Here is a 12,115-nt window from a genome sequence, read left to right as displayed (position 1 = left end):
CCACGGCCCACCGCGCTCCAGTGACGACCTGCCCAGGCTCACCTTCTTCCTCCTCTCCGTCCTTATGGTGCGCAGTGACAGGGACCAACGCCAGCAGGGGTGGAGAGAGGAAAGGGAAGGCTCACAGAGGGGGAAACTGTGTTCTCTAAGATGGACTCAGTCACCTCTCCAGGTGGAGAGACGTCCCGGGAGCACCCGGCGTGGCCCGAGAGCTGCTGCACCACCTTCCGGCGGAGCCTTCCAGGGCTGCCTGCCACACACACAGGCTACAGGACGTCCACTCAGCACGCCGAGAACACACGCGACGCTCAGCTTTATTAGTTGGAAGGATATGCTAAGATTCAACCAGACAAGACTCTAAAAAACCTACATTATTGTTAAACTGTTATGCACAGATGTTAGGATTCATTTTAAAACACTTAACCTGGGCATGCACCAGTACTCAATGCCTTGTAACACAATCAAGAGGCCATTCTGGATCACGGTTAACATTCCAGCCACAAAGCTGCTCTTGCCGCCCACAGCGGCTGGCCGCCCCTGCACACCTACCGTCCAGCTGCGTCTTCTTCGGCTGCATGGAGGGTGAGGACAGAGAGGAGGTGACCTGGAAGTTGGCGGGGAGAGTCTCTGCGGACCCAGCAGCTAAGCCACGAACATCCTTTGGTCTAAATTTTTTTCTCCAAAAAGGTGCTCTCCTAAAGCTTTTATCATGGTCCTGGGAAATTAAAGGACAGAAAACAAGACTGATTTTAAAATAAAGGACAAAAATAGACAGTCAAGTTACCAGCCTTGGACCTGACTGCTGAACTTGTCACTGCATGTTTGTTCACACCTATTTAACCCGTTCCTGATAACCACAGGATCTACTGTCCCCACCGGGAACTTCTGAGAGTGACGGGCCCAGTAACACTATGTGGGGCCCTCACTGGGCATCGATGAGGACGGCCCTGGGCCGGCCAGGTGCATGTGCCTCCTGTTCATCACCCTGTTTCCTTTCTTATCTTGGAGAAATCATCTTCTTGCCGTATAAGATAATACATTTCTATTTGTCTTAAAATAGTTTCCAAGCTGGAAGCAGTTCTGCCTTAGAGCCGGGGAAGAGCCAGCAAGCGCTCCTTTAGCTGTCCTCCTAGTCACCAGGCAAACTCACGTTTTCTTAAGGGGCAACGAAGGAAAGAATAAAAACAGTGTGGGAACAAACCAGTCACGACTGTGTGAGGGGAAATTAACATGTTGCGTTTCTCTAATCTCCTTCTAACAGGTTTCTCCAAAGCACAGGGACTCTGGATTGGGGTCAGACATCCAGCGGTCCCCAAACATAGCCCATGGACACCATGCCTCGGCTGCCACCAATGTTGATGGGAACAACATTTTTGAGGGCTATCAAAACTTAAATAGCAAATATTTTAAAAACAGAAAACCTCAGACTGAAAATACGAGTTTCTTACTATCTCATTTAACACATTTTTGAGAGCAAAGCTTAGCTCAGGAGGTAAAATCATCTCCACACTTAGAAGAGAGACTGCCGACGGGGCTCACGTGCATATGAACAAATAATTCACACTGAATGCAAATTTAAATAAAATTCATTAGGCTGAAAACTCACTTCATCAAAACTTCTGTCCGTCCCCATGACCAAAAGGTTGTTAAATTCTCGTTCCAAGACAGCGCGAGCCTGAAATCATAACAAAACAACAATACCGCAAAGCTTCATCAATCTAATCTGAAGGACGTTAGCATATCACAACTGTTTTTCAAATCAAGACTTTTAAAAAGCTCAGGCTATAAACACCTTGAGCCATGACAGCATTTAATTTAATTGAATTAATTAATTTATTTGAGGAAGATTAGCACTGAGCTAACACCAGCTGCCAATCCTCCTCTTTTTTGCTGAGGAAGACTGGCCCTGAGCTAGAATCCATGCCCATCTTCCTCTATTTTATATGTGGGACGCTGCCACAGCATGGCTTGCCAAGTGCTTCCACGTCTGCACCCGGGCTCCGAACCGGCGAACCCCGGGCTGCCGAGAAGCAGAACGTGCGCACTTAACCACTGCAACACCGGGCTGGCCCCCACAACCACATTTTAAATTAGGGGATTCCTGCGGAGCCCATGGATGGGCTTTCAGGGAAAGGGACCCATGACCGCTGGCAGACTATCTACGAAAGTGTGCTCTGTGGGTTGGTGCTGGTGGGGGGATGGGGGGTATCGGCAAAAGACATACAATCTTCTGTAGAAGAAGAATAAATTTCCTGATTCTCAGGTGAGCCCGTGTGTCAAAAAGAATCACACAGGGCAATAGAAACAAAATTAACAGAATCTCCATCGGTGTACCTATGAGCATTTCTCTTTCCACGTAAGAACTAAATACACGTCGTCACTCCTACGAGCATATGGACTTGCACGAAGTTTCCCCTTTTTTTTTAATCGCAAGACTCTCATGCTGACAACAGAAAATGGAAGGACAGGCAAAACTAATGAAGAATTAAGCATTGCTGGTTTGGAACCAGTATTTTGTGGATTAGGGATAGTTGTCTGAGGTACTGTGAAGTTTTGTGTCCACTCAGTTAACCAGCTAGACGTCTCCATCAGGAGACCTGACTGAACGCTGAGTGAGAGCCGGGCCGGCTCTGCAGCATACCTGTGTGTTCTGCTTAGGGATCTGTAACAAGAGCGCCAGTGCACTGAAATCGAAGGTTTCATCTAAGGCCACAAGTGCACCGTGAACGCCACTCTCCACCAGATTGTTTGCATATTCTTTAAGACCAATTGAGACGATCCAGCGAATCACTCGATCGTTGCTCCACACAAGCACGTCTACAGGTGAACAGAAACAATTAGAACGGCGTCTGCACAAAGCTGTCTTCATCATGCACACCTGTAACAGCACACAGAAGGTGGGCAGGCAACCGCTGCTGCATTTAGAGGTCACGCCTCGGCCCTCCTCCATCGAAGGGAAACTGTCCCACTAGAACTCATGCTGCCAAAGAACCCAAGAGCAATGAAGTTCTTACGGACATTTATTTTCTAGAGAACAGAAAATGAGGAGGATCCAGGGTCAGAAACCAGAAGGACAGAGAAGAAGCTGAATGCCCACCAGGCACGAGCGCGCTTCCTCTACAGCCTTCAGAGTTTCTGAAACACTTTCTTTTCGTCAGAGAAGGAGTTGGCGCCCTGCTCGATTCAACACAAATCTCTCATTTGTAATCTTGAAGCTTGTTTCCTTGAAGCCTTTTTTGTTGTCTCATTTTAAAAAGAGAGAAACTTAAAGATGCTCTCCAGCATATCAGAGACTGGGGGGAAGATCTTACACCACACGAAGTGATCCATTATTAAATTCGCTCTAGTAGAGATCTAAAAATAGCCACTCCATGAAAATATCTCCGGATGCTCACCAATCACTTCCAAAGACAACTTTTGTCAACTATAAAAAGATTTAAAACAGATACAGAAAACAGACAAAACTGATTTACCCATTTTATTTCCAATGCCCTTTTATACTATACACACACACACACTATATATATAGTATAAAATATACGCACTACATATATAGTATAAAGCGTGTATATATATATAGTATAAAAGCTGGCTTACGGTTTTTCTTGTGATTCACGTTAGCTCAATCATGACCAGACTATCCTTTAAACGGGCTGTGTCCTCAACCAGTTTTGTCTTCAGTTTCTTTCTTTGTAAAACCTGGGGAAGAAGACAGCACTCACACGCACGGGGTTGTGGGAAGGATTAAACAATTAACCTCTGAAAGTGCTTCAAGTTCTTAAGTCTTACCTATTATTATGACTGTTGTTAGTGATTTCTTTATTCTGAAAATTCTGGGAGATTTTACTTTGAGCTTAATCGTTAACGTCTTACTTAAAAGCAGACTATTGTAGTCGATGCTTTCGAGGCATGCCGGGTGAGAGGCTCCCATTGCATCTCCCCACCTGCGCTCTCACTGAGCCGCCTCTGCCATCGTCCCCTGCTAAGGAGCTCCTCCTCCACCTCCAAGGCCCAGCTGAACCAGCGCCTCTGTGCTGCCCCCTGAGCCCTGGAGGCAGAGCCACAGGGCTCCATCTGTGCTCCTGAAGCCCTCTGATAAGTGGCTAGAGCAGAATCGCCACACTGGAGTCCAGTGAGCCGATAGCAGAGTCCTGCCCGTCTGTGCCCTGCTGTTACCCAGCAGTGTGGCACGGGGTGGCATTTCTGAGTGAAGGAGTACACACGTCAGAACAAGTCACAGGAGGAGTGTTCCCCTTGAGACGGTTCGCGCAGACTGACGTAAGCACAAGAAAGCAGGCACAGGTGCTGTGCCTCAGAGGAGGACCGTGCTTCCTCCCAGAGATACAGGGCGTGGTGGCGCACCCTGGTGGTAAGTCACGAGCTGCCCCACAGCACAGCCACACACAGACAGGTGCTGTGGTGCTGCGGCCAGGGAGCGAACCTGGGCTGCTGAGTGCTGGGGGCCAGACTTTAACCACCAGGCCATGAGAGGAGGGTCTTCAAAGCACTCATCTCCAACCCTCCCTCCTCTGTAAGGATGCCAGACTAGTTTTCTCCACTTAACAAATTTCCTAATATTTTTAAAAATGGGAAATCACTAACCCACAGCCAGCATCATACTCAATGGGGAAAAACTGAGCGCCATCCCCCTGAGAACAGGAACAAGACAAGGGAGCCCACTCCCACCACTCTTACTGAACATAGTACTGCAGGTTTGGGCCAGAGCAATTAGGCAAGAAAAAGAAAGAAAAGGAATCCAAATTGGCAGTGAAGAAGTGTAACTCTCACTGTTTGCAGACGACATGATTTTATATAGAGAAAACCCTAAAGAAGCCATGGCGGGGTCGGCTCGGTGGCTGAGTGGCTAAGTTCGCACGCTCCGCTGAGGCAGCCCAGGGTTCGGATCCTGGGCACGGACATGGCACCGCTCATCAGGCCACGTTGAGACGGCGTCCCACATCCCACAACTAGAAAGACATGCAACTAAGATATGCAACTATGTACCAGGGGGGTTTGGGAAATAAAGCAGGAAAAAAAAAAAAAAAAGATTGGCAACAGTTGTTAGCCTAGGTGCCAATCTTTAAAAAAAAAAAAAAGAAGCCATGGGAAAACTATTAGAAATAAACATCTACAGCAAAGTTGCAGGATACAAAGTCTACTTACAAAAATCAGTTGCATTTCTCTACTCTAATAACAAACTAACAGAACGAGAACTCAAGAATAGAATACCATTTACAATCGCAACAAAGAGAATAAAATATCTAGAAATAGGGGTGACGTCAGCAACATGGCAGCGTGAGCACACCCAGGACTCTCTCCCCTCCAAATTACAACTAAAAAGAGCAACTGCTTTCCAACCAAAAAAAAAAAAATCCCAATAACAGAAATCCTCACAGACCCACAGCAGCCAAACGACGGAAGGCGGAGAGGCTGGAGCCGCCCTCGGAGGAGCTGGAACGGGGTCTTCGCTCCCTCCCCTAGAGACTGGGATCGCTGCCGTGGGTGTGAGAAGGAGCAGGGGAGGGGCCGTGCATTGGGAGATCGTGCAGGACTCCCACCGCTGGAGCAGCGGAAACCCTCTAACAGGGGACAGCTTTCGCATGGGGGAACCCCAGCAAGCCAGGGCCCTGGGAGACCAGAGAGCGAGAGCTGTGCCAATCCAGGTCGGCATGAGAGAAAGTGTCCCTCCTCCCTCCACCCATGCTGGGCGCCACCATCGTGGCTGAAGGCGCAGGGCTCAGAACCAAGGCTCTCGACCCCCATCTAGTGGCGACAGGCTGTACCTGCAACCAAATAACAGCATCATGCGCAAAAACCTCTCCTCTACCATCCAGCAATTTATAAAAGTTCCAGTCCAAAAGGAAAACAATAAAAACACAGAATTATGTCCTGAGGGCTTGGAAATGGGTAAAGTAAGTGAAGAGGAGTTCAAAATAGCTATCCTCAAAATACTCAATGAGGTAAAGGGAAATATAGAGAAACAAGTCAACAAGTTCTGGAGTTACTTCACAAAAGAGATTGAAATTATAAAGAAGAATCAATTAGAAACACTAGAGACGAAAAACACAATGGACCAGATAAAACAGAATACAGATTCCCTGAATGCCCGTGTAGACACCATAGAGGAGCAAACTAGCATAATCAAAGACAGGCTGAATGGCTCCAGACAGAGGAAGAAAGACAACTAAGAATTAAAAAAACTGAAGAAAAGCTCAGAGAAATAGCTGACTCAATGAGAAAATGCAACTTAAGAATCATCGGAATTCCTGAGGGCGTGGAAAAGGAAAATGGAGCAGAAAGTGTGCTCAACGAAATCAGAGAAGAGAACTTCCCAAATCTAGGGATTGAGAGAGAAATGTGTGTGGAGGAAGCTTTCAGATCTCCTACATTTGTCAACGTAAAAAGACCTACTGCAAGGTACATAGTAGTAAAAATGGCAAAAATGAAGGACAGAGAAAGAATACTCAGGGCAGCAAGGCAGAAGAAAAGAACCTACAAAGGAACCCCTATCAGACCTTCAGCGGATTTCTCGACAGAAACCTTACAAGCTAGGAGAGACTGGAGTGACATATTCAAAACTTTAAAGGATAAAAATCTTCAGCCAAGAATACTCTATCCAGGAAAAATATCCTTCAGATAGGAGGGAGAAATTAAATCTTTTCCAGACAAACAAAAGCTAAGGGACTTCGTAGTCACAGGACCTTCACTCAAGAAGGCTCTCATACCTGAAAAAAGAAAAAAAGGGAGTAAGGGGTCACAAAACACAGAGTAGGGAGACAAATAGACAGAAGCTAAATAGGATAGCAAATATTCAACTATAGCATTAGGATAAAGGGAAGGAAATCACCAAAGCAAAGATAATCTTATCACTCTAACCACAAACTCACAACACAAGTTGGAATAAGAGATGAAAATAATAATTTCGGAGGGGAGGAGGAAAGGGACTGAAACAATCTAGGCTAAGGAAGTAAGAGACCACCAGAAAATGGACTATGTTATACACGAGATTCTGAATACAAACTTCAGGGTAGCCACTAAACTGAAAAACTGAACAGAAACATAAAACATAAATAAGGAAAAATCTAAGAAACCCAGCCTAAGAAACTGCAGAAGTCAATGGGTAGGCTAAAACACACAGGACAAGAAACAAAGGAAACACAGGAAAACCGGAAAACGAGCAACAGAATGACAGCATTCAGCCCTCATGCATCAATACTCACCCTCAACGTAAACGGATTGAACTCGCCAATAAAAAGACACAGAGTGGCAAAATAGATTAAAGAACGAGATCCAACAATTTGTTGCCTCCAGGAAACACACCTCAGCTCCAAGGACAAACACAGGCTCAGAGTGAAGGGGTGGAAGACAACACTCCAAGCCAATAGCAAACAAAAGAAAGCAGGGGTCGCAATGCTTATATCAGACAAAACAGACTTCAAGATAAGGCAGGTAAAGAGAGACATAGAGGGCCAATATATAATGATCAGAGGGACACTTCATCAAGAAGAAATAACGCTTATAAATATCTATGCCCCCAACACAGGAGCACCAAAGTTCATAAAGTAACTATTAACAAACCTAAAAGAAGATATCAAAAATAACACAAAAATAGTAGGGGACCTCAACACCACACTCACATCAATGGATAGATCATCCAGACAGGAAATCAACAGAGAAACAGTGGCGCTAAACGAAAAGCTAAAACAGTGGGACTTCATAGATACATATAGAATGCTTCATCCAAAAACAGCAGAATACACATTCTTCTCAAGCGTGCATGGAACATTCTCAAGGATAGACCATAGGTTGGGAAACAAGGCAAGCCTCTACAAATTTAAAAAAATTGAAATAATAACGAGCATCTTCTCTGATCATAATGTTATAAGGCTAGAAATTAATTACAAGGAAGAAGCTGAGAAAGGCACAAGGATGTGGAGACTAAACAATACGCTATTGAACAAGCAATGGATCATGGAAGAAATTAAAGAAGAAATCCAAAAATACCTGGAGACAAATGAAAATGATAGCATGCTATACCAACTCATATGGGATGCAGCAAAAGCTCTATTAAGAGGAAAATTCATGGCCATTCAGGGACATCTTAACAAACCAGAAAATCAGCAATCTTAAACTACACCTAACTGAATTAGAGAAAGAAGAACAAACAAAGCCAAAAGTCAGCAGAAGGAGAGAAATAATAAAAATCAGAGCAGAAATAAATGGTATTGAAACAAAAAAGGCAGTAGAAAGGATTAATGAAACAAAGAGCTTGTTCTTTGAGAAGGTAAATAAAATTGACAAACTCCTAGCCAGACTTACAAAGAAAAAAAGAGAGAAAGCTCAAATAAACAAAATCAGAAATGAAAGAGGAGAAATAACAACAGACTCCACAGAAATACAATGGATTATAAGAGAATACTAGCAAAAACTATATGCCAGCAAAATGGATAACCTACAGGAAATGGATAAATTCTTGGACTCCTACAATCTCCCAAAGCTCACTCAAGAAGGAGGAGACAATCTGAACAGACCAGTCACAAGCAAAGAGACTGAAACAGCCATCAAAAGCACCCAAAGAATAAACCCCCAGGACCAGATGGCTTTCCTGGGGAATTTTACCAAACTTTCAGAGAGGATTTAATACCTATCCTTTTCAAGCTATTCCAAAAAATTAGGGAGGATGGAACACTTCCTAACACATTCTACGAGGCCAACATCATGCTGATACCAAAGCCTGACAAGGACAGCACGAAAAAGAACTACAGGCCAATATCGCTGATGAACACAGATGCAAAAATTCTCAACAAAATTTTGGCAACCAGAATACAGTAATTCATCAAAAGGATCCTACATCATGATCAGGTGGGATTCATACCAGGGACACAGGGATGGTTCAGCATCCGCAAATCAATCAATGTGATACACCACATCAACAAACTGAGGAATAAAAACCACATGATCATCTCAGTAGATGCAGAGAAAGCATTTGACAAGATCCAACAGCCATTTATGATAAAAACTCAACAAAATGGGGATAGACGGGAACTACCTCAACACAATAAAGGCCATAGATGACAAACCCACAGCCAACATCGTACTCAATGGGCAAAAACTGAGCACCATCCCCCTGAGAACCGGAACGAGACAAGGATGCCCTCTATCACCACTCTTATTCAGCATAGTACTGGAGGTCCTGGCCAGAGCAATCAGGCAAGAAAAAGGAATAAAAGGAATCCAAATAGGGGCGGAAGAAGTGAAACTCTCGCTATTTGCAGACGACGTGATCTTATACATAGAAAACCCCAAAGAATCCATTGGAAAACTTTTAGAAGTAATCAACAACTACAGCAAAGTAGCAGGATATAAAATCAATTTACATAAATCAGTAGCATTTCTATACTCTAATAACAAACTAACAGAAAAAGAACTCAAGAACACAATACCATTCATAATCGCAACAAAAAGAAGAACATACCTCAGGGTGAATTTAACTAAGGAAGTGAAAGACCTATACAATGAAAATTACAAGGCTTTTCTGAAAGAAATGGACGACGACATAAAGAGATGGAAAGACATTCCATGCACATGGATTGGAAGAATAAACACAGTTAAAATATCCACTCTACCTAAAGCAATCTACAGATTCAACGCCATCCCAATCAGAATCCCAATGACATCTTTACAGAAATAGAACAAAGAATCCTAAAATTCATATGGGACAACAAAAGACCCTGAATTGCTAAAGCAATCCTGAGAAAGAAGAACAAAGCTGGAGGCATCACAATCCCTGACTTCAAAACATACCACAAAGCTACAGTAATCAAAACAGCATGGTACTGGTACAAAAACAGCTGCACAGATCCATGGAACAGAACTGAAAGCGCAGAAATAAAACCACACATCTATGGACAGCTAATCTTCAACAAAGGAGCTGAGGGCCTACAATGGAGAAAAGAAAGTCTCTTCAACAAACGGCGCTGGGAAAACTGGAAAGCCACATGTAAAAGAATGAAAATTTGACCATTCTTTTTCACCATTCACCAAAATGAACTCAAAATGGATCAAAGACCTAAAGGTAAGACCTGAAACCATAAGGCTTCTAGAAGAAAATATAGGAAGTACACTCTTTGACATCAGTATTAAAGGGATCTTTTCGGACACCATGTCTTCTCAGAGAAGGGAAACAATAGAAAGAATAAACAAATGGGACTTCATCAGACGAAAGCGCTTCTTCAAGGCAAGGGAAAACAGGAGTGAAACAAAAAAACAACCCACTAACTGGGAAAAAACATTTCCAAGTAATACATCTGACAAAGGCTTAATATCCATAACAGATGAAGAACTCACACAACTCAACAACAAAAAATTAAACAACCCGATCAAAAAATGGACAGGAGACATGAACAGACATTTCTCCCAAGAAGATATACGGATGGCCAATAGGCACATGAAAAGACGCTCATCATCGCTGATCATCAGGGAAGTGCAAATCAAAACTACACTAAGATATTACCTTACACCCATTAGAGTGACAAAAATAACTGAAACAAATAGTAATAAATGTTGGAGAGGTTGTGGAGAAAAAGGAACCCTCATACACTGCTGGCGGGAATGCAAACTGGTGCAGCCACTATGGAAAACAGTATGGAGATTCCTCAAAAAATTAAAAATAGAACTACCATACGATCCAGCCATCCCACTACTGGGTATCTATCCAAAGAGCTTGAAGTCAGCAATTCCAAAAGTCCTATGCACCCCAATGTTCACTGCAGCATTATTTACAATAGCCAAGACATGGAAGCAACCTAAGTGCCCATCAACAGATGACTGGATAAAGAAGATGTGGTACATATATACAATGGAATACTACTCAGCCGTAAAAAAGAACAAAATCGTCCCATTTGCAACAACATGGATGGACCTTGAGGGAATTATGTTAAGTGAAATAAGCCAGATAGACAAGACAATCTCTGTGTGACTCCACTCCTATGAGGAATTTAAACCTGTGGGCAAAGAGAACAGATTAGTGGCTACCAGGGGAAGGGGGGGTGGGGGGTGGGCACAAAGGGTGAAGGGTTGCACCTACAACACGACTGACAGACGATAATACATAACTGAAATTTCACAAGATTGTAACCTATCATTAACTCAATAAAAATTGTTTTAAAAAATAAAATAAAGTAAAAAATCTCACAACATGAAAAAAAAATACCCAGGAATAAATTTAATAGGGGGAGGGTGAAAGGGGTGATTAAGCACACGTGTGTGGTGATGGCTTGTAATTAGTCTTTGGGTGGTGAACATGATGGAATCTACATAGAATTTGAAACATGCTATGATGTACATCTGAAAGTTATATAATGTTATAATCAAATGTTACTGCGATAAAAAAATAAAAAATAAAAAGATCTATACAAGGAAAACTATAAGACATCACTGAAAGAAATCAATAATGACAAAAGAAATGGGAAGATATTCCATGCACATGGATTTGGAAGAATAAGCATAGTTAAAATGTCCATTCTAGGGGCCGGCCCGGTGGTGCAGCGGTTAAGTGCGCACGTTCTGCTTCTCAGCAGCCCGGGGTCCACCGGTTCGGATCCTGGGTGCGGACGGGGCACTGCTTGGCAAAAGCCATGCTGTGGAAGGCGTCCCACATACAAAGTAGAGGAAGATGGGCATGGATGTTAGCTCAGGGCCAGTCTTTCTCAGCAAAAAGAAGAGGATTGGCAGTAGTTAGCTCAGGGCTGATCTTCCTAAAAGAAAAAAAAAAGTCCATTCTACCTAAAGCAATCTATAGATTCAATGGAATCCCAATCAGAATCCCAATGACATTCTTCATAGAACAAAGAATCTTAAAATTCACATGGGTCAACAAAAGACCCTGAATAGCCAAAGCAATCCTGAGAAAGAACAACAAAGCTGGAGCATCACAGTGCCTGACTTCAAAACGTACTACAGACCCATAGTGATCAAAACAGCATGGTACTGGTACAAAAACAGGCACACAGATCAATGGAAGAGAACCGAAAGCCCAGAAATAAAACCACACATCTACAGACAGCTAATCTTCGGCAAAGGAGCTAAGAATATACAATGGAGAAAGGAAAGCCTC

The 12,115-nt window shown here is 43.4% G+C and overlaps 1 protein-coding gene across 8 annotated transcripts in view; it reads right to left on the bottom strand.

Moving 5' to 3' along the window:
• The window catches only part of LOC138916648 (liprin-alpha-1-like), a 102,271-nt gene that overhangs the window by 4,275 nt on the left and 85,881 nt on the right, over window positions 1-12,115 (bottom strand). For 6 of the 8 annotated variants that reach the window (XM_070229673.1, XM_070229674.1, XM_070229675.1 and 3 more), the window contains 3 exons: window positions 2,642-2,817; window positions 1,607-1,675; window positions 550-715 (listed from right to left, as the gene is read on the bottom strand). In XM_070229673.1, the coding sequence (XP_070085774.1) occupies window positions 550-715; window positions 1,607-1,675; window positions 2,642-2,817 (411 nt within the window). Of the gene's footprint in view, window positions 1-549; window positions 716-1,606; window positions 1,676-2,641; window positions 2,818-3,284; window positions 3,425-3,597; window positions 3,700-12,115 lie in introns of those variants that run through there. The other 2 variants (XR_011423950.1, XR_011423951.1) reach the window with 2 other exon arrangements.

Source organism: Equus caballus, chromosome 12 (assembly GCF_041296265.1).
Source record: "Equus caballus isolate H_3958 breed thoroughbred chromosome 12, TB-T2T, whole genome shotgun sequence".
NCBI lineage: Eukaryota > Metazoa > Chordata > Mammalia > Perissodactyla > Equidae > Equus > Equus caballus.
This window is presented reverse-complemented; position numbering and strand designations above follow the sequence as displayed.